This window comes from Cyprinodon tularosa, unplaced genomic scaffold, assembly GCF_016077235.1.
Source record: "Cyprinodon tularosa strain WSP-4 unplaced genomic scaffold, ASM1607723v1 ctg182, whole genome shotgun sequence".
NCBI classification, from domain to species: domain Eukaryota; kingdom Metazoa; phylum Chordata; class Actinopteri; order Cyprinodontiformes; family Cyprinodontidae; genus Cyprinodon; species Cyprinodon tularosa.
In genome coordinates, this window is record NW_024038624.1 from 556,608 (window position 1) to 583,856 (window position 27,249).

At 39.3% G+C, this 27,249-nt stretch overlaps 1 protein-coding gene across 5 annotated transcripts in view; it reads left to right on the forward strand.

Annotated features, from left to right (window-relative positions):
* Positions 1-27,249, forward strand: part of adamts10 (ADAM metallopeptidase with thrombospondin type 1 motif, 10) — a 93,840-nt gene that overhangs the window by 17,360 nt on the left and 49,231 nt on the right. For all 5 annotated transcript variants that reach the window (XM_038282398.1, XM_038282402.1, XM_038282401.1 and 2 more), the window contains exons 3-10: positions 988-1,127; positions 1,228-1,437; positions 11,610-11,778; positions 11,976-12,178; positions 17,001-17,084; positions 18,621-18,769; positions 23,006-23,049; positions 25,737-25,842. In XM_038282398.1, coding sequence (XP_038138326.1) covers positions 988-1,127; positions 1,228-1,437; positions 11,610-11,778; positions 11,976-12,178; positions 17,001-17,084; positions 18,621-18,769; positions 23,006-23,049; positions 25,737-25,842 — 1,105 coding nt within the window. The remainder of the gene's footprint in view (positions 1-987; positions 1,128-1,227; positions 1,438-11,609; positions 11,779-11,975; positions 12,179-17,000; positions 17,085-18,620; positions 18,770-23,005; positions 23,050-25,736; positions 25,843-27,249) is intronic.

The following is a 27,249-nucleotide window of genomic DNA, read 5'->3' on the forward strand; positions in this document are numbered from 1 at the left end:
ATGTAATTGGAAAACACAAAGAAAAACATAATTGTGAATTGGAAGAATTATTCCGCAAATGAAGAAAGGTCAAATGTGATGCATGCATTTATAATTAGCCCCGTTTATTCTGATACCCCTGGATAAAATCCAGGTCACCCAATTCCTCTCAGAAATTACCTTATCTGTAAACACAGCTGTTTAGAGAGCTTTAGAAGGTAGTTAAAGAACATTGTTGAACGAACGACTACATTAAGAGAATGGTAGAGTTCTGGACAGATATACAAAAGTAAACTTTTAAGGGCCTACATCATGCATGTCCAGCTTTTTTAGGCTTCTAACACTTTAATAACGGCGTATTACCTAATACATGGGTTTTCGATACCTCTAAGTTATCAGTATGACATTTTTGTTCTTCAAAAGCATTACTTATATAATCAGACAGAGAGTGTGGTCAACAGAAAACATATAATAAATAGCTTAAAAATGCTTAATTTATCACCAGTGATACAAATAACTTCCCTAATTTAACTTATTTAAAATGTAAGTTTTTTTTCATTCAATAGATGATAAATGACAAAAAGACAAATACCAAATTAAAAAAAAAAAAATTAAGAATTTTTTTTTACCTTTAAAAGCTTTTAAGGCTGTCTTATAATAATATTCCTTTATCACATTCATGTCCTAATTGGTATTTTGCTTAATCCACGTATGTCAAAGTGATCATAACGAATTCTGCTCTCTGAGCAACAGCCCCTCACTGACTTGGAAAATAACAGTGATCTCCAGCAGCCCATAGAAATACATTTCAAGGCAGCCATTGCAACCCCCATTTGGCCTGGTGGTTGTAGTAAGTAAAGAACCAATGGCTCCGTTCTCTCCTACCACCGGGGTAAGCCTCTCCCCAAAGGCTTACTGCAATAATAAGAATCATTCATTGGTTTTAATATGAGACAGTCTGGTTAAGCTGGACTTCTTTGTTTAACTTTAAACTTTATGCCTCTACAGCTGCTTTCCTGTCCAGCCTAGACCAGTATGAGATCGCCATCCCTGTGCGTGTAGGACCATATGGCGAAATGCTGGACACAGAGAGGACGAAATACCACCAAAGAAGACGGCGAAGCACTGAAGACAGGCTGCCTGACTCTGTATTAAGGCTTTCAGACTCTACATTGAGATATTATCAGTCTGTTTCAGACTAATCAAGGCGTTAACGCCTCACACGTCTTCCTTTTCTTCATCGTTTAGCTCTTCTATCAGCTGTCCACATCACAGAACAACTTCCTGCTGAACCTGACGCTGCAGGGAGGCCTGTTGTCTCGCCAGTTCAGGGTGGAGTACTGGAAGAGGGGCCAATTAGCCTGGAGTCACCCGTACTCTCCTCATTGTCACTACACAGGCCACCTGCAGGACCAGCCTCACTCCAGCAAAGTGGCCCTGAGCAACTGTAACGGCCTGGTAAGATTTACATCCCGCTGCTGCGGCTTCAGAAAAGCCGACACAGTAAACTGTGGTTCAGATATTCTTGATTCCTTCTGTGTCTCATTTCAACACATCTCTGTCCTTTTTTGAGCTTTAATCCTAAACGACTCTGCTGTGGTGCCTTTATCTGGTTTTGATAAATCTTATCTTAAAATAAGTATCCTAAAGGAGATGCTCCCTTAATCTGTGGGTTTTACTCTTACAGATGGGTGACCAAACAGAGAAGGATGTGGTTCCTGCTATTGTAGAATTACAAGTGGCTAAGAACTTTCAGCAAATACATTTCCTGTTTTCTTTGGTTTGTTTCACCTCCAAAAATATTTTTTTTTGTATTATATTTCCGTCTTTCTTCTATTACTTTCTTTCCTTCTTATATTTGAAAGATATAACATTGCTTTATTTTCCCATCCAGCTTTAAAGACACAGTACTGTGCTGAAAGACAAATATGGAAAAGTTCAACGTCAGAGCAACTTTGTTTTATTACTTTCAAATCCCTAGTTTAGGCCTGATCTTACCCACCAGGCAGAAAAATAATCATCGATTTTTGCTTTAAAATCTCACAAATGAAAGGATATATTATTCTTAGCAGGTTACACCAAAAATAGTTTTTATGATGTAGCAGTTCTCTGCATAAAAAAATAATAAAGCTGATATTGCATTCAAAGAAAAGCCTAGCAATGGTTTTAATAGACTCTGCTGTTATTTCCATTCAGGATTAATTATTTGAAAATCATTTAAGTATGAATAAACTGCCTTTTTTAAAGAGTGAATGATGCTGGTGTTAGCAGAGAACCATCTTACTGAAACTATAACTGACAACCCACTATAGGAAATAAATTTGTTGTTTTATAGCAAAAACGTGAAAAGAATATTAAAGAAAAAGTGTAACTCAAGATTATTTTTAGTTTTCCTCTCCTGTTTATCAGTAACTAAATACTGATAACTATGATCCTTTCAATAAAGCAGTATTAGGCATGTATTAAGTATATTGCTTTATGGGACATAAAGCAATTAACCACACTATACCCTTAAGATGCCTTAAAAAGAATATTTAATCAGATCATGCAGACAGATTGGTTAAACGTTTTCTGTCTGCGGAAACCCAGCTGATTGCATTGAGTTGTGCACATTCTAGGATTTGCTCCTCCTTGATGAGAATGTGACAACCGCAGATGTTTTCTTGCATTTAGTCACTGACTCTTCAGCAACCCCTCAAACTGAGCATGCATGCAGTGACTGTGGAGAGAAAAAACTAAATTTTAAAGGAAGAAGACAGAAGCAGAAATAGTAACACATTAGCACTGATCCATAAATAATTTCTATAAAAAAAAAAAAAAAAAGAAAAATTATAAAATAGCTCAATAAGCGACTCTGTCTAGAAAGAGACAGTTAAAAAAGCTCTGGTCCACTTTTCAAGCCAAAAAGGATGAAAGGGAGTACATCGAGTTAGTAACAGTAAAAGCAAATACATCCATAACAATGTGTTGGAGCAGGGGTATTCAATGTTTTCTAGGCCAAGGACCCCCAAACTGATGGCGAGATGGAGCGGGACCCCCTAATTATATATATTGTATGAAATTGTGTTATATCAAACTGGTTCTGTAGTCACTCTGTTACTGATGGAGTAATTTAATGAAAGTAATTTCACCCTGGGATTATTAAAGTATTTCTAATTCTGATTCCTCTTAGACGGGACAGGTATTGTGAATTAAATGGTGCCCAGCTTGAAAGAGCTCCTGTGTGTCGCTGAATTTGTGCATTGATGACTGAAAGACATCTTCTGCCTCCATTTATCTGTTAACTACAGTGTGTTGAATTCATGTTAATGTGTATTTAAAGACATTTCAATTAGTGGAAACATTTGCAGGGGAGAATATAAAAAAAAAGTCTAATCAACCAAAACTTTCGCGACCCCCATACAGTACCTCTATGGACTCCTGTTGAAGACCTCCGTCTTAGAGAGTAACAAAACTAAGTATTCTATGATCTATAACAGATGTTGTTGATGGCAGCAGCCCAGCTGATGTCTCCCTCCAGAATGGTGTCACAGCCAAACAGGAACAGGTCAGATTGAGCTACTGCAGAATTGGTGAATAGAGATATAATGAGCGAGAACGATAAAAAGTGGCCCCCCAGTCCTCCAGCAGCCTAAGCCTATAGCAGCAAATATGGACACACCCTAACTCTAAGGCTAATACATTTTTGTAAGAAGAATTACTTATGGCTTTGAAAGTTTGACTTTAACATAATTAAACCCAAATGACATGAAATGACTCTCAAATTAAGAGATATACAGATATATGCCATTAAAAATGTTAGAATATGAATACTATATTGAATCGTTTAAATTAAATGGATTTGAATATTTATAATTAGTTATTTATTATTAAATTTATGAGAATCACATTACCACAATACCGTAACCCCTGATATTTCAGCATTAAACAAATTTCTTTTAAACTAGTTGTGCTTGATATGATATGCTTGCGTTTCTTTTACATTTTGCCCTTTTGCCATCAAAGTCATAAACCATCAACCTGGATTATATTGACGCTAGGAAACTTTAGCTCTAAAAATCCACTGAGAGCATCTTTGTGACATAGCTTGCTGCATTCATTAACACTACAATGCACAGATCTGTCAATTATTTTGGATTTAAGTTTAGAAAGAGCACATATTTCTATGTATCATAATGTGTAGTTTTCTCATTAAAAAAATAACAAAACAAAAGGGATAAGAAACAAGCAATGAGTCAATGCATAGCAATGGGTTTTCATTGGGTGCACAGGTTAATAACTATACTGTTCAGTAATATATATCAATGATCCTGGGTCTGAAGTTTAACTAGATGAAGCAACAATGTTTACATGTCTTTATCTGACCAAGAAGTACTCATTAACCTTACTTACAGGGATAGGAAAAGTAATACTGCTTAGTGCCAAATGACAGATATTCACTTAGCGCTGTACAGCACCAGAACCGACGATACTTCTCTCTCACAGATCACATGAAAGCCCCACCGATTCATCCAATATATACAGCTTTTTTAATCGAGGCTAAGCTCAAGTAGCGCATATAACAACAACGACAAAGGAAAAAAAAACATCCTAGATCTCTGTAACCTTGAGGGCAAGATCACAACCTTCAGTTTTCAGAGCGACCAGGTTGACAAACTACACATAAAAAAATTAGAGATAAAACCACTAAAAGACAAATAATAAAAAACATAATATAGAACAGAGACTCACGTTAATGAACACCGAGGCCAAATGGTATTGAAAAAAAATGTCTTTAAAAGGGACTTTAAAAAACAGAAAGGAGCCTGTCCCTTATTTAAAGCAGCATATTCTAACTTTTAGGAGCCACAACAGAAAAAGCTTCTGCCTAGTTTTCATATAAATAAGAACATCTGGTCGTCTGATCTAAGGGCCTGAGAAGGACAAAAGAAAAAGGCCTTTATATTCAAAATATGAGTTTACAACGAATTCTTTATTGATTACCAGCCTTTTTTTTATGTGTAACACAAGGCAGGAGAAATGTGGTGTGTTAAATGAGGTAATGCTTGGCCCACATATATTAAAGTGTGCTTAGCTCTTTTTAAAAATAAAAAAAATTAATTACTGGGGAAAATTCTAAGGGCTTGAATGTGGATTATATTAGAACACATATCTGTCAGGTTTCTATTTATTTATTTTATTTAACCTTTATTTAACCAGGAGGTCCCTTGAGATTGAAATCTCTTTTTCGAGGGAGACCTGGCCAAGACGACACACCAGTTAAAATACAAACAGAAATACAACATAGACAAAATCTCACAACTTCTGTGTAAAATGGGAGGAGGTGCCATATTTTCAAAGACCGCAGAAAGGGCTGCTATAAAGAAAAAAGAATAGGACCAAGAATCGAGCCCTGAGGAACCCTTCACAAAAGAAAAAAATTAAGTAGGCAGAAGTGTTTTTGATTACTTATAAACTTTAAAAAACAATGAAAAGTCAATAATAAATTGGATTTATTTTCAAGATTTCAAGATCTATAAAATGTTGTTCTTAATTCCCTGTTCATATTTTTCGCTCATCCATCCACAGACATTTTAAGGTTAGATTTTTCCTAAGTTGTTTTGTTTTGATAGCTAATTTTTTGCATCAATTACCCTGCAGTGTCTTTTTCTGTTCCTTTAATGAGTATGTTGTTAATCGTCTCCTAATCTTCATCCTTTAATAAGGTTTTTGTTCAAAGTAACAATTTGAATCACTGTGGGCATCATATGCTTCATTGATTTATGGAAAACTTAAAGAAAAACTCTTAAAGGAGAAGTTTGGTTTTTTATACTTTAAGCCCATTTTCTGTAGTGTCCAGGATGAAATCGAATGATCGACACCAAAAGTTTGACAATTGCTCCTGTCTCTGCTTTTTGGCTCATTTAGAATCCCCCCCTGGCTGCTTTAGAATGGCTTGCATAGAGCATGTCCGATAATGTCCTTAAAACAACCTTAAACGTTCTTTTTTTAAAATATGCTACTCACCGGGTCGTCAGCGCTGTTCAATGACGTTCCAAAAAAAGTTTCGTAAAGAATAAACGTTCCTGTAGTGTTTTATTTAGCATTTTGTAAATCCCATTGAGTTCTGTTGGAATAGTCAATATTCCCCTGCCACCGGAAACGGAAATGGGGCCTGTTTACACAGTTGTAGTCTTTTCGCTTCACTCTGTGTACTCCGACGTCGAGAATCAAGAATCCACCTTTCGTATTCCATTTTCAGAGTTTTTTTAAAGTGTTTAACAGAGACGTTAGCACCTCGACGTCGGAGTACACAGAGTGAAGCGAAAAGACTACAACTGTGTAAACAGGCCCCATTTCCGTTTCCGGTGGCAGCGGAATATTGACTATTCCTACAGAACTCAATGGGATTTACAAAATGCTAAATAAAACACTACAGGAACGTTTTTTCTTTACGAAACTTTTTTTGGAACATCATTGAACAGCGCTGACGACCCGGTGAGTAGCATATTTAAAAAAAAGAACGTTTAAGGTTGTTTTAAGGACATTATCGGACATGCTCTATGCTAGCCATTCTAAAGCAGCCAGGGGGTGATTCTAAATGAGCCAAAAAGCAGAGACAGGAGCAATTGTCAAACTTTTGGTGTCGATCATTCGATTTCATCCTGGACACTACAGAAAATGGGCTTAAAGTGTAAAAAACCGAACTTCTCCTTTAAATTAATATTGATTACAGAAGTGAAAAAATAAGGAAAGAATAGAAAGAGGGAAAAAAAGATCAAAAAAGGGGAAAAAAAGGAAAAAAAGTGAAACTAAAAAGTTTATTTAATTTTGCTTTTATCCATTCCCCTTAAATTACCAAGTTTAGCATCCTCCTTGCAGGCTGTTTAGAGGCACACTAAAGAACACGAGATGACCAGAGTTGTTTATTGCTTACTGTATCAAAGCACTAATCCCTTTTTATTCAGAATTTTCTCATGAGGTCATCTCTTTAAACCACAACAGTGGGCCGCCATCTGTTTGATGATGCTTCCAAGTTTGTGTTCATCCGAAGGCTTTGAACCGCGTCTGTGAATCTGGATGCATCGTGGCATCGTGCGTCCGTGTATCCTCTCACTACAAACAGCAGGAGCCACAATAGCGTTTTCAGACGTGCTCAGAAAGCCTCACACGTAATTAGTGTTGGTCGGACCAGCATGAGGGCATTCACCAGTGAGCACGCTGTGTGTCCACAGGAGCGGCACTAACTTCATTATGGGATTTAGAATCGCTTTGAACCTCGCCGCGGCGAGTCGATGGGGAGACACTCGCTCTGAGCGGCGCTGACACATCTGAGCAGAATCAAAGGAAGTGTTAGTGTATCGCTCTCTGTCTCACTCGCTCATTTTTCTCGCTCTCATTCACCCTTTTATGCTCTCTTGTGTGTTCCTGATCCTCTACTCAAACAAGTCCAGCGTTTCCTCCCGTGAGGCGATGGGGATGGTATCTATACAATAGGGGCATCAAGCATCTGTACGTTTAACTGTTAAAATATAGATTTAGATAGATGAAGCATCAGTACCACTGTAAACATGCAACAGGACTTATGCAGCGATTTAATACATTTCCAATATTCTCAGAAATAAAAAAAATAACATCCCCTTTGACAAATATCCTATTTTTACAGCTTTGTCACTGTTGAATGCTTTAGATGCTTTGAATGTTTTTGGATTGATGACTTTATGTAGTTATGTAGACACGGCCCATCACATGGCGTCATGTGCAAGAACTTACTTTTGTTCCCCTTACGACCCGACTTGGTGGTATTAACATCCCAGGGCAGTGCGGTTATTTCTCTGTGGAAAATGACACTTTTACCAGATTCAGCAGCATCTTCACAAGGGGCTACCCTGCTGTTAGGACAACATATCTATTTGGGACATTCACTACAATCTATTTTATCAATATAAAGACAATAAAAAACTCAATCTTAAGGCACTTTATGAAGTTAATAAATTTTATTTGTTAACACAGAATTGAGCATGCAGTTACAGTGGCTCGTCAATTGCCTAGTTTTTGCAGCAATCCCTCATTCCAAGCATGCATGTCTGCCACGACTGACTGGGGGTTTTGAGAAACAGAGCAAACACACAAAACGAACAAAGAAACACAAATCAGATGTACTTTCTATGTAAGAGAGAGGTAAAAAGGTTAATGACAATAATTGCTCCTTTAGTGGAATTATCTAATATTATTTATCTGATAGATTTTAGTTTCTTCGTGTTAATGATAAATCTTCCTCATGCTCCAGGATTACCAGTGGAGTACCACATGGATCAGTGCTAGGACTACTTCCCTTTACTATATACATGCTCCCAATCAGTAGAATCATTAGACAGCATGGGATTAATTTCCACTGTTATGCTGATGATACTACTAGTTATACACTATATTGCCAAAAGTATTTGCTCACCCATCCAAATTATTGGAATCAGGTGTTCCAATCACTTCCATGGCCACAGGTGTATAAATTCAAGCACCTAGGCATGCAGACTGTTTTTACAAACATTTGTGAAAGAATGGGTCGCTCTCAGGAGCTCAGTGAATTCCAGCGTGGAACTGTGATAGGATGCCACCTGTGCAACAAATCCAGTCGTGAAATTTCCTCGCTCCTAAATATTCCACAGTCAACTGTCAGCTGTATTATAAGAAAATGGAAGTGTTTGGGAACGACAGCAACTCAGCCACGAAGTGGTAGGCCACGTAAACTGACGGAGCGGGGTCAGCGGATGCTGACGCGCATAGTGCGAAGAGGTCGCCAACTTTCTGCAGAGTCAATCACTACAGACCTCCAAACTTCATGTGGCCTTCAGATTAGCTCAAGAACAGTGCGCAGAGAGCTTCATGGAATGGGTTTCCATGGTCGAGCAGCTGCATCCAAGCCATACATCACCAAGTGCAATGCAAAGCGTCGGATGCGGTGGTGTAAAGCACGCCGCCACTGGACTCTAGAGCAGTGGAGACGCGTTCTCTGGAGTGACGAATCGCGCTTCTCCATCTGGCAATCTGATGGACGGGTCTGGGTTTGGCGGTTGCCAGGAGAACGGTACTTGTCTGACTGCATTGTGCCAAGTGTAAAGTTTGGTGGAGGGGGGATTATGGTGTGAGGTTGTTTTTCAGGAGCTGGGCTTGGCCCCTTAGTTCCAGTGAAAGGAACTCTGAATGCTTCAGCATACCAAGACATTTTGGACAATTCCATGCTCCCAACTTTGTGGGAACAGTTTGGAGCTGGCCCCTTCCTCTTCCAACATGACTGTGCACCAGTGCACAAAGCAAGGTCCATAAAGACATGGATGACAGAGTCTGGTGTGGATGAACTTGACTGGCCTGCACAGAGTCCTGACCTCAACCCGATAGAACACCTTTGGGATGAATTAGAGCGGAGACTGAGAGCCAGGCCTTCTCGTCCAACATCAGTGTGCGACCTCACAAATGCGCTTCTGGAAGAATGGTCAAAAATTCCCATAAACACACTCCTAAACCTTGTGGACAGCCTTCCCAGAAGAGTTGAAGCTGTTCTAGCTGCAAAGGGTGGACCGACGTCATATTGAACCCTATGGATTAGGAACGGGATGTCACTTAAGCTCATATGTGAGTCAAGGCAGGTGAGCAAATACTTTTGGCAATATAGTGTATCTGTCTAGAAATACAGATGAAAGTAACCCATTGCATAGAGTACAGGCAGGTCTTGAAGGTGACTTATTGTTTTTGGACCAGAGTCTTTTTTAAAAAGAAACTAATTAGTCAGTCACTTTATTTGGATGGGATTAAATTGATCTCAGACAATAAAGTGAAAATGTTGGTGTTGTTTTTGATCAGAACTTGTCATTTAAATCCCATATCAGATAGGTTTCTAGAATTTCCTTCTTTCATCATCGGGATATTGCAGAAATGAGAAATCTCCTGTCCAGGGGTGATGCTGAGAAACTAGTCCATGCATTTGTTACTTCAAGGCTGGACTATTGTCATTCTTTACTCTCAGGAAGTCCACAAACTGTAGTTAAAAGCCTTCAGCTGATCCAAAATGCTGCAGCCAGAGTTCTGATGAAGATTAAAAAGAGATCACATCTCTCCTATCCTGGCTTCTCTTCATTGGCTTCCTGTTAAATCCACAATATAATTTAAAATCCTCCTTCTCACATATAAAGCCTTAAATGGCCAAGCTCCATCTGATATCAGAGATCTGATTGTTCCTTATGTTCCTGACAGAGCACTTCAGTCTTAACTTTGGGCTTCGGTCCTCTAATCTGCAGGTTTACTAGTGGTTCCTAGAATTTCTAAAAGTAGAATGGGAGGCAGATCTTTTAGTTATAAGTCTTCTTTCCTGTGGAACCAACTACCAGTTTTAGTCTGTGAGGCAGACACCCTGTCTACTTTTATTGTTAGGCTTAAAACGTTCCTTTTTGATAAAGCTTATAGTTAGAGTGGCTCAGGTTATCCTTCATAATTCTGCTTCTTTATTCTCCCATTCTGTATTATTTGTTAGTTGAATCTCTAACTTTATGCTCCCTCTCATTGTTAATAAAAAACATCATCATCCAATCTCCTCTTTTTTTTATTTTAAAAAAGTGTCCTAAACCAAGTTAAATTAGGTCTAATTGAACAGCAGGTGGTGAGAACATAAAAGTAAAGGGTGTTTTATATGATCTTTGTAAATACCTGTTTATATTATGTGTTTATAACAGTTATTTTACATAAAGTAACAAATTCACTTGTTTCAAGCAATATTCACATTAAGCATATTTAAAAATCCACATGTGGCAGCTGTAGTTGAATGGTAGGTTAATAATCTTCCAGTTACTCTACCAGTTATGCTTTGATTTGCTCTTAGTTAGAGATGTCCAATGTGTGGCCAGATGGACAGTTTTGGCCCTTAAAATATTTTTTGTGACCCCTTGAAACAAATAAATAAATGGTACGCGTCAAACTCAAACCTAACGATGAGTTGCAGTAACTTTAAATGTAAATAAAAAGCTTTATTGTTATTTTTTTAGAACCTACAATCTTATTTTATTGTCAATATCTCTTTTGCAAAATACTCAAAAGCCAACAACAAAATTAGTTTTGCCATATTTCACAAGACAAGCGAAGGCTATCAAATGTCAGCAGATATTTGACCAGTTTAAATATCCAGAAACTTAAAGGTATAACTATTCACAACTCGTTCAATTATGGTAAAGATTACAACTACCTCCATTTTGACTTAAATTATTGTCCCTATTTTTCACTTTAACTGAAAATAGTGTTTTAGCCCAAAACATTTTTGCCCTTACCTTTTGCATAACATTTTCTTGTCATTTTGTGTTGTTGAAATAAATGACAGTTTGGTTTGTTGTTGAAGAGGTGAAAAGGATGAAATTCAAACTAAAATGATTTTGCATTAATGGCCCCTGAGTACTTTCAACTTTGGGATATTGGCTTGTGGTGCAAAATATTTGAAAATTGTAAGTCAACAGATAAGAACAAATGCATATATCAGAGAGTGCAAAGCAGTGAATATTGCCTAACATAACTTTACATTTATGAGTGATGGATAGCTGTGACAGCATGGCAGGTTTCCATATTATCCTGCCTTGTTTTATTTCTTTGCTCTTCTTATCTGTCTTTCACAGCAGGGGGTGATTGTTGCAGGGGGAGAGGAGTACCTCATTGAACCGCTTGTCTCACCAGATAACCAAACGAGGGCAGCGAGGGGGGAGAGAACAGAGGGGCGCCCCCATGTGGTTTACAAACGCTCATCACTGCGCCATCAGTACAAGGGCCGGTCCTGCGGAGTCTCTGGTGAGAAAAGGGGATAAGGCTCTTTTATACTTGCAGCATTAAACTCCAGATAAGAGGCAAACAAGCCAGCAGCGTTTTATAGACCCGTGTTCAACATTCTTACAAACACTCACTTCACATTTGATTATGTTTTGTTAATGCTATGAAAGTTCTTTTTAATTTGTCAGATAATCAGAGCTGCGTGTCATTTACTTCAGATGAAAAACCAATGAAAGGGGCCTCGTGGTGGCAGCGGACTCTGAAGACCCCGCCTCTCCATGTCGGCCGTGGCCAGCTGCCCCTCAAGCGCTCGGTCAGTCAGGAGCGGTACGTGGAGACGCTGGTGGTGGCTGACAAGATGATGGTGGGTTACCACGGTCGCAGGGACATCGAGCAGTACATCCTGGCCGTCATGAATATTGTAAGTTTCACAACACAAAATAAAGACCAACATAGAGCCGTAAGATGCTACTAATTTCATTATTTTTCATTAATTAACAGAAAATAACTTCCTTAACTGATTGCTGCTAAAGGCTCTGCCTTTTAAGCTGTTAAATCATGAAATGTACTTACTGTTTTTTGGTTCTTGTTTTGGTTCTATCCCTGTTTAATAGAGATAGTTTTGAATCTGCTGTGTCAAACAAGTAAAGTTAGTTTTGAACAACTTTCAAATTCTCTAAAAAGCAGATCATTTATTTGTAAAACTCTACACTTAAAAGAGGATTTCCTTTAATGTATAATGTCCAAATTAATTTCATGAACTGAATTAGATGCACGATAAACCAAATCAGTATTGAGACAACAGAAAATAAGCAAATTGGATATTTAAACTGCATGCTTCATCCCGGGGTTAACCGAGGCATGGTTTAGCTTCAATTCAACTCATGTAGTTGTTTAAGCATAGAACTTCTCGTGCTAAACTTTAAAACCACGCAAACACCAACAAATGTCAGGAATGTATTTAATTAGAGGAGAGTAAAAAATAAAGCAAGCCAAAACATGGAGTTAAATCAAAGAAAGGTCTGTTTTGGGGAAGTAAAATGTCATAAATTGCATCAAACAGAAGGATGAGACTGAAACTTAGGCCGCATTTAGTTCTGATCACGTTTATGAGATTAAGACAAAATTGTCCCCTTAGTTGTGAAAACCAGCATTTGCAAAACAGTCTGTTTATTGGAAGGTTTGGTTAAAGTTAGCTTGTTTTTACATTAAGACTCACAGTTGATGGAATTTTAAGTCAGAGTCCAGTCTGTTGACAGGACAGCTATCAGTCATGCTCTCTTTTATGAGAGTGTAGTAAGAATAAAAGCCCTTGTTGAAAGACTCAGGAAGATTTGCACAGAGTCCCGCCACAAGAAACACAGTGGACACAGCAAACATTTGGAAGAAGGAATCTGGTCAGATGAGAACAGAATTTTATGTTTTGGTTACATGTCTAAGGCTGAAGATCTCATCGCCGCAGTGGAACATAGTGGTGGCAGCATTGTCCTTTGTGGATGCACTTTTTCAGCAGCAAATTCAGGGAGATAGTAACAGAGGACCTGTGGGAGGTTCTCCTTCTTGATAAACTGTGCATCCGTTTGCAGCCAGCAATGTAGCAGTTCAGAACAGTATTGGTTCATATGCTGAACATCCCAGTCAAAGTCCAGACATATAGGGGTAACAAGCGACTCAGATTAAATTCGCCTTCAAAAGCCTCGGCTCCGATCAGCATACAGTGGGAATATCGGACCTGCTGATTTATGTGATACCATACTAAACAATAAAGAACACCAACTACGCCTTGGTCCCCTTCATTTTGCTCTCCATTGTTTACTTTGCTGATTAGTGTTGCACTTATGACATCATCAATGCTGACCCAGCATGATGGAGTCATCAGACAAGCAGCAGCAGTGAAAAAGAGGTCACGCAGCATGCCAGCGGGGGGGTCAGACCCGGCTATTTTTCCAATGGGAAGACAGCCAAATACAGATTGGTGGCGGGTTGATCCATGTTTAAAAAACCTGTTGATTTTGGAGGTAAAGAGGCTTTACTGAGGCTGCTGTAAATGTAGACTCACTGCATCCCTGCCTCAAAGTTTTCATGAGCCGTTATACACAGTGTGAAACTTAATGGCTGAATTATATGTATTTTTCATTACTTCTTTCTGTAAAAGTCTCTATAAAACTCCTAAAATCCCCTGGTTTCTTCATCCACCCTATCCTATCCGTCTGCGCTGCTTTGACAGACAGCCAATAAAAAAATGGAGGGATTCTGAATCTCCTGCAGCTGGATGATATGAGTATGAAAATTAGGTGATGATGCTGATGAAGATTCTCAGTCATCCAGGTCATAGTCATTCCATAAAAGTAAAAGAAAATATCCACTAGACTTGGTTTCCAAGATTTGAAGACGTTTCGCCACCTCTCCAGGAAGCTTTCTCAATTCAAATGTCTGGATCCGCAGTGAGTTTGAGTCTTAAGCCCCATTTACACTACCCTTGAAAAACCGATCCAGGCCGAGACCGGTCCGAGCTTGGATCGGTAACCAGGCCAAGCTCAGTTTTGACGACCGTTCACACGTCACACTTATCTCGGTTATCTCGACTCCTTGACTCCTCGCCTCCTAGTGACGATGTGCGGTATTACTGCTAGGATTGAAGGAGGGACTCAAGCAGCTGGTGGCGGTAATGCACCAAACGCTGTTTGTCAACCGCCGTAAAACCCAAGAAGAAGAAGACGAAGGAGGAGGGAATCAAGCAAATCAAAATGGCGGCGCCCGTCACATTCAGAAAGTTATGCTTGATTATTATTGCTGTACTTCCGTGTTTGCGGTGGGTCAGGCGAAGACGGCAACCTTGCGCGGATGTACTTGAGAAAGTCGGCTTTTGGGAAGCCGACTTTCTGGAATGGAGTGTGAATCGGCAAGTTCAGCCAGTCGGCGATGACGCGTTCTGCTCATGCGCTCTTGTTATCAGAGAACCGAGCCAGGAAAAAACCGAGCCGAACCCACCTCGGGAACTGGTCTGCAGTTAGCGCGGTCCGGTTATGTCTATCTCGGTTCAGTTCAGGTTGTTTCCGTTCACACACGACAAGTTATCTCAGTTACTGAGCTCGGACCGGTCTCGGCTCAGTTTTTTAAGGGTAGTGTAAACGGGGTATTATACAGACAAGGCCTTGTATCGCTTGGAAACATGCAAAATAGAAACCGTTGAGTGGGTCGTTTGGTTCCATTGTTAGCCTGTAATATCTGAAACCTGTCTATGATTGTTAAGGGTCGGTCGTTAAGGAGGTATTGTTCACCGGCTGGAGCTGATAGGTGCTTTGTTCCTCTGTGATGGGGTGGGGGGTGTGGTGATATCTGGAAGGGATCATCTCTGAATTATAAGTTTTTGGTCCACCACCTCTGTTTAAAATTGTTTTTTCTCTCTTAACATAGATGGCTTCCTTCACGCCCCTCTCAAACCACCTATTTTCTTTATCCAGAATGTGAATGTTCTTGTCCTCAAAAGAATGTCCTTTGTCCACAAGGTGTAGGTGTACTGCGGAGTCTTGTCCAGAGGAGGCCGCTCTTCTATTTTGGGCCATGCTTTTTTGGAGAGATTGTTTGGTTTCTCCAATATAAAGATCAGAGCATTCCTCCCTGCACTGAACATCATATACCACTCCGCTCATATTCAGTCTGGGGGTTTGATCTTTTTTATCTCCAAACACAAAATCCCAGTACATTTCAAGCCAAACCCTTAAACAGAGGCTAGTGCATCCTAAAGATAAAACCGGTGAACAATACCTCCTTAATGACCGACCCTTAACAATCATAGACCAGTTTCAGATATTACAGGCTAACAATGGAACCAAACGACCCATTCATCGGTTTCCATTTGCATGTTTCCAAGCAATACAAGGCATTGTCTATATAAGACTCAAACTCACTGCGGATCTAGACATTTGAATTAAGAAAGCGTCCTGGAGAGGTGGTGAAATGTCTTCAAATCTTGGAAGCCAAGTCCAGTGGATATTCTTTTGAACTTTTACGGAATAGGTGAATATGTCATCTAGTGCCTTTTAGGACCAATAGTCACTTTTCTCAAGGAGTTGGCAACGCCACATCGGGGTTTGCATCTCCTAGCCGCAGCAACAAAAACACCAGACTCTTCAGCCAACTCTCTCCTCTTCCTCCATTCCATTCTCCTTATCTTCATCACCTATTGTGATTTCTACATTGTCATTAATTTCAGGTTTAACGATACTTATACCCAGTAGTCAAGTGGGATGGTGGATTTTTTTTTTGGAAGCTTACTTAGCCTAATTAATATAGTCTATTAACCTAAAGCAATGTGCATGGAATGGTTGTTACATGTCAGGTACGCCGGTCATTGACCTTGACCAAGGCACCTTACAGTAGAACTGCAGTAGGTCCCTGAACTGGCCTGGTTATCACTCCCCCTACATATTTAGGGACTAATTTCCCACTGGGATCAGCTTCATAGTCATGGTACGACACTTCTTTGATTTGATTTATTAAGCCCACATAATGTTGAAAGGGCAATATTATTACCATTACTGTTAATATTTAGTAGAAATTTTACACATTCATTAATAAAATGTCACAGGGGATGGTATGGACACATGGTCATTTAAGGAGGGGGATGATTTGAAAGATTTTTTTGAAGAAGGGGGATGCCATCCCCCCTCATTTACCCTCATCCCCCCTCAACTGGAGTACTTCTTTTACCTGTTTTGACTGGACAGAGGTAGCGCCACTGGACGCCATGTATCGTCACATAAACAACATTGAAATGTTGATATTTTATTTGAATGTATTGAAAATAAACTGTATTTTTACTTCATTGTATTTCCATCAAAATAAGTGTTTATCAAATAAACTCTGTTGTCAAAGTTTGTGGATCCCTTTAAGAATCCAACGGTTTTTATCTTTCTGATCAAAGACCTCCAAATGTCTCAAACTTTAAATGTAGAAGGAACAAAAACTGGACTGTGAACACCGCTGCTCATCTTGATAGGGAGCAGATTTGGTGGAAATGTTAGATCATTATGAGGTATTTAAAATGTGTTGCATTGAATATCTTAACAAACTCTGCTGCATTGGAGAAGAAACACTGTTTTAATAGTTTCAAATGAAACTGGAATTCAACTTTTTATTTTGTGTCGCAGTGTTGTCTGGTCTGAGCTGTGCTGAGGTCTGCCACTGTGTCGGACATTTTTTTTTTAAGACTGGTCTTTTCTTGTTTCCCTGGAGGTCAGGTTGCCAAACTGTTCCATGATTCTAGCCTGGGGAATGCAGTCAACGTGGTGGTGACACGGCTCATCCTGCTCATGGAAGACCAGGTCGGTTCGCAGCTGTATGTCTCTCTCTGTGCTTGTTCTCATAAATCTCTGACCTGCGTAAATTATTGGCTTAAGTGTTGTTTCCTCCGCCCCACCCAGCAGACTGTGTGTGTGAGAGCAGCTTTTATGAATGGCTGCTGTAATGACAGAAATGAGAGGATGTTAGGAAGGTAAGTAGAGGGAGAGATGATTGAACGGAGGCGGAAAAAAACAAGCAATGAGGGGAGTTTTGTACGTGTTGCACAGAGCCGCCTTGTGACTGTCGTGTGTGTTTCTGCGGTAAACAGGGACCTCTCTGATGATTGCTATGACACCTTTCCAAGAGGTAGAAAATCCAAAGCATGGATTTAAACAGTTATTTAAAAACTGATTTATATGTAACAGCAATTTCATATTTCTTTCTATTTTGCCTTCAAGCTAACAGCTTTATATTCCATATAATCGTTTAGTGGTTCTAGTTACAATAAAGAGAGTTTTGCAAAGAGATGACTCTGAATTATTGAATACTATTTTACATCACAATTTCCAGGTGTAAATTTATGAAAAAAAATGTTAAAAACAACAATTGCCCTTCCTTTTTCCAACTGAAAAACATAAAACGTGTGGAGGTTTGCTTCTATAAGGTGAGGCGGTTCTGATAAGGTAACAATAGTGAAAAGTGAGCGCAAGCTTTTGCTTTGTTAGTTTTGATTAAAAACTATGAATAACACCAAAGAAAAAGTGTTCATGTTCGTCCATCCCGCTACAGATACACAAGAAGCACTGAAACAGCCTCAGCTTGCATGGCTGCAGACTCTCCTATGATGTAAGATGCAGATCAGAGGCCAGAGTCCCCACCTGACCACAGGGCAGGAGTTCAGCTCATAAAAAGTCCATGACCTTACCAGCTTAGCTCGAGCGATGACCAAACCACCTGCCTGGCTTTCAAATGACTGTATTAGCTCAACATTAACGGCATGTGGTTAACAGACAGTTGCTACGGGTATTACGGCGTGGCTTTGAGGTTTCCTCCTTAGCTGCCTTTAAGGAACATTTCTAATTCATAGTGGCTCAAAATAAGCTCTGGAGCTTACCGCCCGGATGTGTTTGTTATCTGAATGAGCGAACATGTAAATGTTAGTCTCATTAGCGGTATTCTCTATTAGTTTTACCGTAACTCCACTAAAGGGGAGCAGATACTTCATGCGGTTTTTCGAATCCGAAATGAAAGTCAAAGCTGTGCCTGAAAAGAAAAACGATGCCATGAGTGGGTCCAGAAATGGGGGGACTGTGGGATGAGACAATTACCAGTTATGTCACCACATGCATTCCTGGGTTACGAGTTCTCGCCAGCTGCGGTCTGCAGAACACTCCCTGAGCTCCCACATAATGTGGTAAATCTACACAGTTTTAACAGATAGGAAAGACTAGCATAGTGTGAGAGGAAAAATAACCTCAGAGCAGGGCAACTGTTTTGCATTTAAAGAAACAAATGCATAACTTTATTTTTCCAGACATGCATCGAAGTTTACATATCCCTTTTTTCTGCTCTTCCAGCCAACACTGGAGATCAACCACCATGCAGGGAAGTCTTTGGACAGTTTCTGTAAGTGGCAGAAAACCATCCAGCACCGCAGCAGCAGCTATGGGAACGCCATCCCGGACAATGGCATTGCTCACCATGACACAGCTGTACTTATCACCAGGTAACGAAAGATAAAGATGCAGATTTTCATAAAGAAGTTTTACGTGATTTTCTCAGATTATCAAACTGATTCCTCAGAGAAAAAACCCAAGTAAATAGAAAAAGCATTTTACAAATAATCAGTTCTTTTAAAGGTCATTTTATAATCATTTTATATCCCTCCAGCAAAAAGACAAGTTAAAACTGATCAAATAAGGCTTTATTCTTCAAGCAACAATCTTAAGCATGTTTTGATCGTCAATTTTGAGCCTAAATAGAACCCCAGCAACGGGAGCAATGAGCTGAGCTAAACAGACGTTGCGCCATTTATTGTTAGTACTGCTAAACTACCAGAAAGCCAGGTGATGGCCTTTGATGCGGCTACTAAATACGCGCTGACTGGGATGTAACGCCTCATGGAAAACCAACAGGGTGGAGGATAGCGCTTGAAAGCATTGCTAACAGCAGTGGCACTATTAACAAAGACATGTACTCTCATATCTATCAACTTCACAACTTTTTCAATTTTTGCAACTATGCTAGGAGTTCCACACTCACTCATCTTTATTGCTCTGGCTTGTTGACCAATTGTACACATGCGCAGGGATTTAATCCCAGTCACATGATGTTGTTATAGTTAATATAGACAGAAAGCATATAGTTAACTACAAATTGAGCAAAGACGAAAAGACAATAATAGCAAATGCTACGCAAGTAGGATACTGTAATTTGTCATAGAAAATTTGTATGTAACCAGAGTGAGTTACTGGCATATACATTTTAAAAAATATAGGCACTCAGTGAAATACTTTGAAAATCAACATTTCAAGCCTGTAGTGTTATTGAAATCCAGGACAAGACCTTATTACTTTTCTAACATTCAAAAAATATGGATATTTTGATGGGAAAAATCAATATCAATGTAATAACCAGAAACGCCAACTTACCCCAATATATTAAGAAAAGTAACAAAAGTGCTTCTATAAGAAATTCATGAAAAAAACTCTGAGAGTTAAAGAAACACATTTTTTTTGTACAAAATAACCTTAGAGGCATTAATGCTGATACTGGCACTTACATTTTTTTAGTTTATAAACCTAAATATAATTGTTAACTAGGCTTTTTAACTTTTTCAATTTACTTTTTAACTTTTCAATTAGCTTTTTAACTTTTTTTTTTCTTTTTTTCCAACTTAATTTACAGTAGGTAATATATCATTCAAGGTCATTGGTCAATTGCCAAAATAAGTTGTACAGCCATGTAGCAGTATATTTGCTGAATGGCTGGATATAGATCTTGTGCTTGTAGACCTCACTGAGGGACGGGGTGGGCTTTTTTTTTTTACTCAATACATTCCAGTTACTGTTTTTGTCCGATCAAAAACAGTAACTGGCCTGATTAAAGGGTTAAACATTTGACAACATGACGCTTTGCATTGCCTCGTTAATTTGCTCCAGTGGATGGGATGTCTTTTTTGTTGGGTTTTTTTTTACATCAAAAAGTTTGCTAAAAATTCTTATGAAATTTGAATGAAACAAAGCTTACTACAGCATTTTAAAGAACAAACACCTTAACCATAATGAAAGATGTTTATGATGGTGGTGTGATGGGATGGACCTAGCTTTGTGAGACCATCCTGATCTCGCGAGCTTTCAAGGTTTCACTCGCAGATCAGTCTGGAGACTCTCTGTTAAAGAAAATTTGGAGCAGTTCACCAAACGAACATCCAATCAGCGTTGGCTTTGAGGCGGGTTGAGGTGTGACGCAACGAGAAGCACGATCGTTCAGTCTAAAGAACATGGCGGCTTCAGCCAATGAAACTAGCGTTAGCGTGGCTATCGAGCAAGTTTTATCGGAATTACAGAGTATTTCTTCACTGAAAGAAGAGCAAAACACTGTTCTGGAGGCTTTTCTCAGAGGAAAAGATGTTTTTGCTCTTCTCCCGACTGGCAGGAGTTTGATCTATCAATTGGCTCCTCTTCATCGTCGCTCTGTTACGTCATATGCTTCGTTGATCTGATTGGTTTATTTGGCCCGTCTATCACCAACATAGGCCAATCAGCTAACCAGTATTTTCGCCCCTTCCCGAAATTACTTCAAAAGAGGGTTTCCAGATGGATATGCGGAGCAAATCCATCTGGCGGAGTCAGGTTAGGATGGACCTGTACAGCTTGGCGGATTTGATGGAATCACACATTCTTTACACGAATTTCCAAAAGAAGAATCTATAGCCAGTAGGTTGTTACTTCCCTTACCACAGGCAGACAACCTGTCCAGAGGGTGCCATGCCGTTCACACATAGACTGCTGGAAATAGGCTCTAGCCCTAACAGAGGCACTTACAATCTTTAAAAAAACATCCATCTGCCAGTCTGTCTCCGGCAGTTGTCTGTAGCATGTCAACAGTCCATCACAGGGAAAGCAGAGACCCAAAAGAAAAAAAAAAGCAAACACTCATACCAAGTCAGGTTTTTGAACTGTGAGAAGAGGCCAGAGAAACCCACGCATACATGAGGACATGCAGAGCCAGAGACAGCATTCCAACCAAGAATGTAAATTGGATTTGTGAGAAAAGTTACCCATCATTCCACTTTGTGGGAACAGCTTTGTTTTTGCAGCAGAGTTTATCAAGCCGTCCAGACAGATGACACCTCAGTGACGATCTATGGCTTCCGTCTATTGTTCTTCTGAATCTTAATCAGTCTGTCCTGAGTGCTAACTGCTGTGAATATGCTGCACACTGATCAAGCATAACATTTTAACTGGAATTAGCAACCTAACTTAAACCACTTTAAAAGTGGTTGTCCCTTTTGTCAGTTTTTATTTTTTCCAGATGTAAAAACACCAATTATGACCAACTTAGACAAGTTGCTACTGCAGAACTACAGGCGTATCACCAACCTTCCCTTCATCGGTCAGATTATTTAAAAAGCTGTTTTTCAGCACCTTCATAACAATGACCAGCTGCTTTGATGTCTTCAGTTCTGGCTTTATTGCTCACCACAGTGCAGAGCCTATCCTTGTCAAGATGTTAAATGATATCTTAATGAATGCAGATTGCGGAAGAACCAGTGTGTTGTTATTATGGACCTAAGTGCAGAGTTTGACACGGTTGATCACTTGGTTTTATTAAAGCGCCTGGAAAACTGCGTCAGTCTTTCAAACCACAAAGATCACATCTGATGATGTCCAGGGCCCATCTTAGGGTCCCTCTATTCAATATCTAGATGCTCCCCCAGACTCAGATGCTTATAAACAAGGAAATAAGTTACCTTAACTATGCATAAATATAGTATTTTGTGACTGTGCTTTGTATTGTATGTTTTTAATCTGGAAGCCAGGAAGACTAGTTGTTTGCCATGGCAACAGCTAATGGAGATGCTTAATAAAATTACCAAAATTACCAAATCAAGAGATTAAAGCAAGGGAGATGTGCAGCTGCTGTTTCAGACAAGGTTGCTGAGGGAGGAAGACTAATGACCAGAGTGATCTGAGTCGGGACACAGAGAAACTGCCAAACAATGGAAGCAGAGATGAAAAGTGATACTTTAACTAGTAAATAAAAAATAAACTAAAATACTGATCGAACTGTAAAACTTAAAATTGACACCATCAATTGACATACAAACACCTCAGGACCCCGAGAGCTGCTTTAAGTTGTGTGCTGACACTTAAACTTGGTTTAAGTCACAAACAGTTCCGTCAATCTGCATCGTCTCCAAAGTGTTTACAGTTAATCGTGCAAATAATTATTTTTTTCTTTTTTAAATGTTCAGTCTTTTCTTTGTGTTTCATGACTTTGTTTATATGACTCTTCCAGTTTCATTACAGCTGTTGTATTCACGTCTTACTGTTTGTAAATATTTATATTGCTTCTATTATGTTTCTGTAAATGATTTTTGGGTGAATCTGTTCCAGTGGTCTTTTCTTTTCCTTGTTTGACAACATTATCAAACCCAGGTCAGTTATTTTGTTATTGCTCATTTCTCCAACAGGTGTCCGCTTTACTTGTTCCACACATTTCACTGATCTTAATTTGAATCAGAAAAGCGTATTTCCTTTAATCAGTCTAGTAGAAGAACATAAAAAACATAATTTTAAATGAAAAGTTGTGTGAACTAATATACCTAAGGCGGGTAATAAAACTATTGAAATGATGAATGATCAGCACCATCATCATATCTACATGAGTATTATAATATCTCTGTTAACTGCATCAAATGTGTGCCTTTAGATAACATGTTCTCCCTTGCTTGCAGGTACGACATCTGCATCCAGAAAAACAAGCCCTGTGAAACTTTAGGTAACATTCACTCACACAGATGTGCGATCTACACTAATCTACAATGCTCACTGACTTTAAGCACTCGCTGTGCGTCCAGCGGGAGTTAATAGTGAACACTTAAGCTAAACATGAGCCTAGCTGTAACTCGTCTGGGGAAGTCATATTTAAATGTCAAATCATTCTGGCTTAAACATGTAAATAAAAGTACTCTTTATCAGACGATATTGTCCCAAAAGATAGAAAATTTCTATTTAAAAAAATATCCTGTCTTAACATCAGTGTTTTTTTTCCCCCCTGTTATCTTATGCAGGCCAGTTAGTTATATGTCAGCTTGTACACCTAAATTGGTCAACTGTCAATCAAATATCTTCGTTCATAGAATTTTGATTCATATGTCGCAGCTAAGATAAGCAACGGCTGAAATAAGAAATAAGATGCGTTTACTTTCCCATTGAGTTTCATCCCAGTGTTCACTGGGATGGATGTCTGTGTCTTCAGCAGGCGTAGAGCTAACAGAACTGGCAGCTTTGCGAGGCAAGGGCTCAAACATGTACGGCTGTAAACCTTCTACACCAAACCAAGCTCTTGCCGCCCTAGCGTCCTCTTCCACAACATCTTTGTCCCCGCTTTCCTCCTCTAAATAAAAAATGTATGACGAGGAGACTCATCCATGACCTCCGACACAAAACTCTCCACCTCTTGCATGTTTCCGCTGTCCATAGCGTTCCTTGACAGTGTCGTTTCTCAGTCACCAATTTAGTGCTACTTGGTCCCAATGGAATTTCCCATTGGGAACCTACTACCACTAACGTGCTAACTGGTTAGCAAGATGCTGCCGAGATACCAGCCACAACCAAACTTGCTTGCAAACTTTCCGCCACAACAATCCCGCCGTCTTGATAATTGACCTCTGATTCAGACCAATCACATTCACAAAGTAATTTCCCTCTGGGATTATAAGTATTTCTGATTCTGATTCTGACATTCACTTTATTCACTCGTGTAAAGTCGGGCACCACTCGGGAGAATTTAAAAATGCAACGGTTGGAACAGCTGCTTCCCTACGACTTTAAAGATCGCAAAGTTCTACTCGAGTTAAAACATACTTTGGTCTCTCAAGTGGTCTTTAAGTTTGAATGTAAGAAGGTATTAGATCAAAGAGCTGCCTAAAGTACACACAAGTAAAAAATACTGTTACAAGCAGTTGTATTGAAAATACTCGTACGTGAACTAATCTCCATGGTCATTTTGAATGTTATGTGTTAAGCTTCAATACAATGAGACCCCCAATATGTCAGTTTGTGCAGGCGTTTTCTCTTGCTTTTTATGTGCCTTTAGATTCTTTCCTACTCCCATGTTTACCTGTTAGTGTGCGCTCATGTTAACTTTTGTCACTTTAAGGGTGGAACCAACCTGAGCAAGCAAACTGGCTTTTATTGGATGCCTTTCAGGACATCCTGTCTCATGAGATGGTACAGTTTTCTACTTGGCTGTGGCTAGTAATTCAGTCAGTGCCTGATCCGTCCCGGAAGCACGATCAGTACCGTCAGCTCATTTGCGCATGCGCAACCAGATATACATCCGGGTTTCCATAACTCATGTAATTATGGTTCTAAAATTACTTATTTCTATCCTTAACTCACTAAAGAACCATAATACACACATTTAAAAAAATGTTTTATAATTTTTCTGAGAAAATTTTTAAACTTTTTACATATGATTAAGCCATGTTTAGCTACATTTAAGTTGTTTCTGTCTTTAGATTACACACTATATACCATACAGTTAACAGCTCAAAAAGGCTAGATTTATGTTAAATTGATGTGTGTGTGTATATATGAAGGACTACATACTACTTGAATGTAAAATAATTGCCATCATGGCTTTGTCAAGCTGCTGCCTACCTTTGTGAAGCAGGAAAAAGACTAATACAAAGTGAATCCAGTAGAACTTTTTATTGCCTTCCTGGAATGGGTGACAATGGTTGAATAAACTTTTGGCTCTCAAAATGGTATCGGTGCCCTATTTGTTGGTACTCGCTGATACCGATACCACCATTTTAGTGCTGGATCGGGGCCCCGCCTCTTACGGTATCAGTATCGGTGCATCACTACACTTAACCAATTTTTCACTTTTTGAGAGAAAAGCGATTAGCCTAAAGATGCTTTACTAACGTTAATAAATGCAAATAGGGAGAAAACTGCTTTGTCTCAAGAGGTAAGATTGCTCGCTAAGTATCCAATCACTGGAAGTTTACTTTCTCATTTGTTTCCTCCCTCAATGAGAGAAAAGTTGACCATGGAGCATAGAGACAGGTCCACACGCGAATAGAAGAGAATCTACAGTCACATTAAAAGCAGTGCAGAGAAGAAGCATTAAGTCATGCTTGGGATATAGCCTATCAGGGGCATCATGGTATTAAATCTACATGCATAGAGTGTTCAAAGTTTTTGTGGAAGTAGTTTTTGCGCTTTAAATAAAACTGCTTGTATCAGTATTCATTGCACACGTGCACTTATGGCAGAATTCTGACTTCATAAAAAGGCATAAATGATCTATGGCTGAAAATAACTGGATAGGATATGGTGTTGCTGAAATGCATCAATAACGACGAAAACAATGTTATATATTGAAATGTGCTGTATTGTAATTTGCTTGTTCAGCCATCAAGTGGCAGTCCGAGTAAGATTGTGTGTGGTTGACAGGGCTGGCCCCTGTGGGTGGGATGTGTGAACCAGAGAGGAGTTGCAGCATCAACGAAGACATCGGCCTGGGGACGGCCTTCACCATCGCCCATGAGATGGGTCATACGTAAGTCTCACTTAAATACAGATCTGGTAGTATCGTTTTATTCTGTGTGTGGACACAAATCTTTAGCACCTTAAGAAAATGGCTATATTTGCAGCTATATGTCAGATCCCTCTTACAGTCTTAGTCTATCTTTATTCTTTCATGATAATCTTTTAGGACCATGGAAAATTACAGCAAACAGTGGGTGTAAGTGGTGTACACTAACAGCCAGTGGTTCAATTCAGCCACTTTATACGTTTTTCAGGTGTTAAAAGTCCTGTTTAAGATCATCTCAAAGCACCTTAATTCTAATTAAATGAAGACTTTGACTTGGTCATAACCTTATTCACTTCAGTCCCAGACCTTTCTTTTTGAGATCAAAGAAACGGCACTTTATGAGCTTTTTAAAGCTTCTTGAAACATCTAAAGCTTTCTTCTTGACCCGTTTGCTGATTTTAATTATGTTTTAATACATAAAAAAATACAGTGTTCACCAGTCAAATAGGTCATAATACAACGGGCAGAATAACAGGCAGTAAAACTACGCCAGAATCCAGAGTAAAATAAAGAAACCAGCAAAAGTGTTGAAAGTATTCTATTACTCAAGTAAAAGTATAAATCCTAAAACCACTTTTGTAGAAGACTATGAACTGAATCTTTTTACTCAAGTAAAAGTGTAAAAGTACCATTTTCAGAACTATTTGAAGTGTAAAAGTCGGGTAGAAGGGCAGATGCTTTAAACCTCATTCTGGTTGTTGCACTATCCTATTAAAGGAACGTTTTTCTTCAGTTCAGGATGATAACTTCCTTATACTTCATTTTCTTAGTTTTATAACTAATGGTAACTAGCCTGGGTGCCATTCCGAACTTAGTCCCGCCCACAACGTTTGAGTTCGGGGAAGTTCGGTCTGGCTCTGCTCCATAGTACCGCGAGTATTATCGCCCACTGTCAGGCGATCCAATCAAATTGTCAGGGCGGGCTTTATACGATGATGGACAGATGACCAACAGTAACGTAATCAACCACGTGACCAATGCACGCTTGGGTGACAACAATCATGGCTGCCGCTGGAGAGTTGAGGTGAGTAGATTCTGCTATTAGGTCTGTTCTAGAAGATATCGACAGCAAATTAATTTTAAAAGAGGAACAGAGAAACGCGATCAAGGCTCATCTTCTTATTCTAGGCGTGAAACTGCACGCTTTGATTTTTGTGGACAACAACTATGCCTCACTTAACATACGTCACGCACTCCGTTGCTCTTATTGGTTGTAGGTCTATCCAATTGAGTGCAGAGGCATTTTTTTCCCTGGTTCGTTCGAAACACGCCCCATAATCACAGCTCTATGGAGAAGTATCAGACTCATATTTTGACTAGAATTGAGTCGGACTACGTCAGGCTAAATGGTAACAGGGTAATAAGTAACTT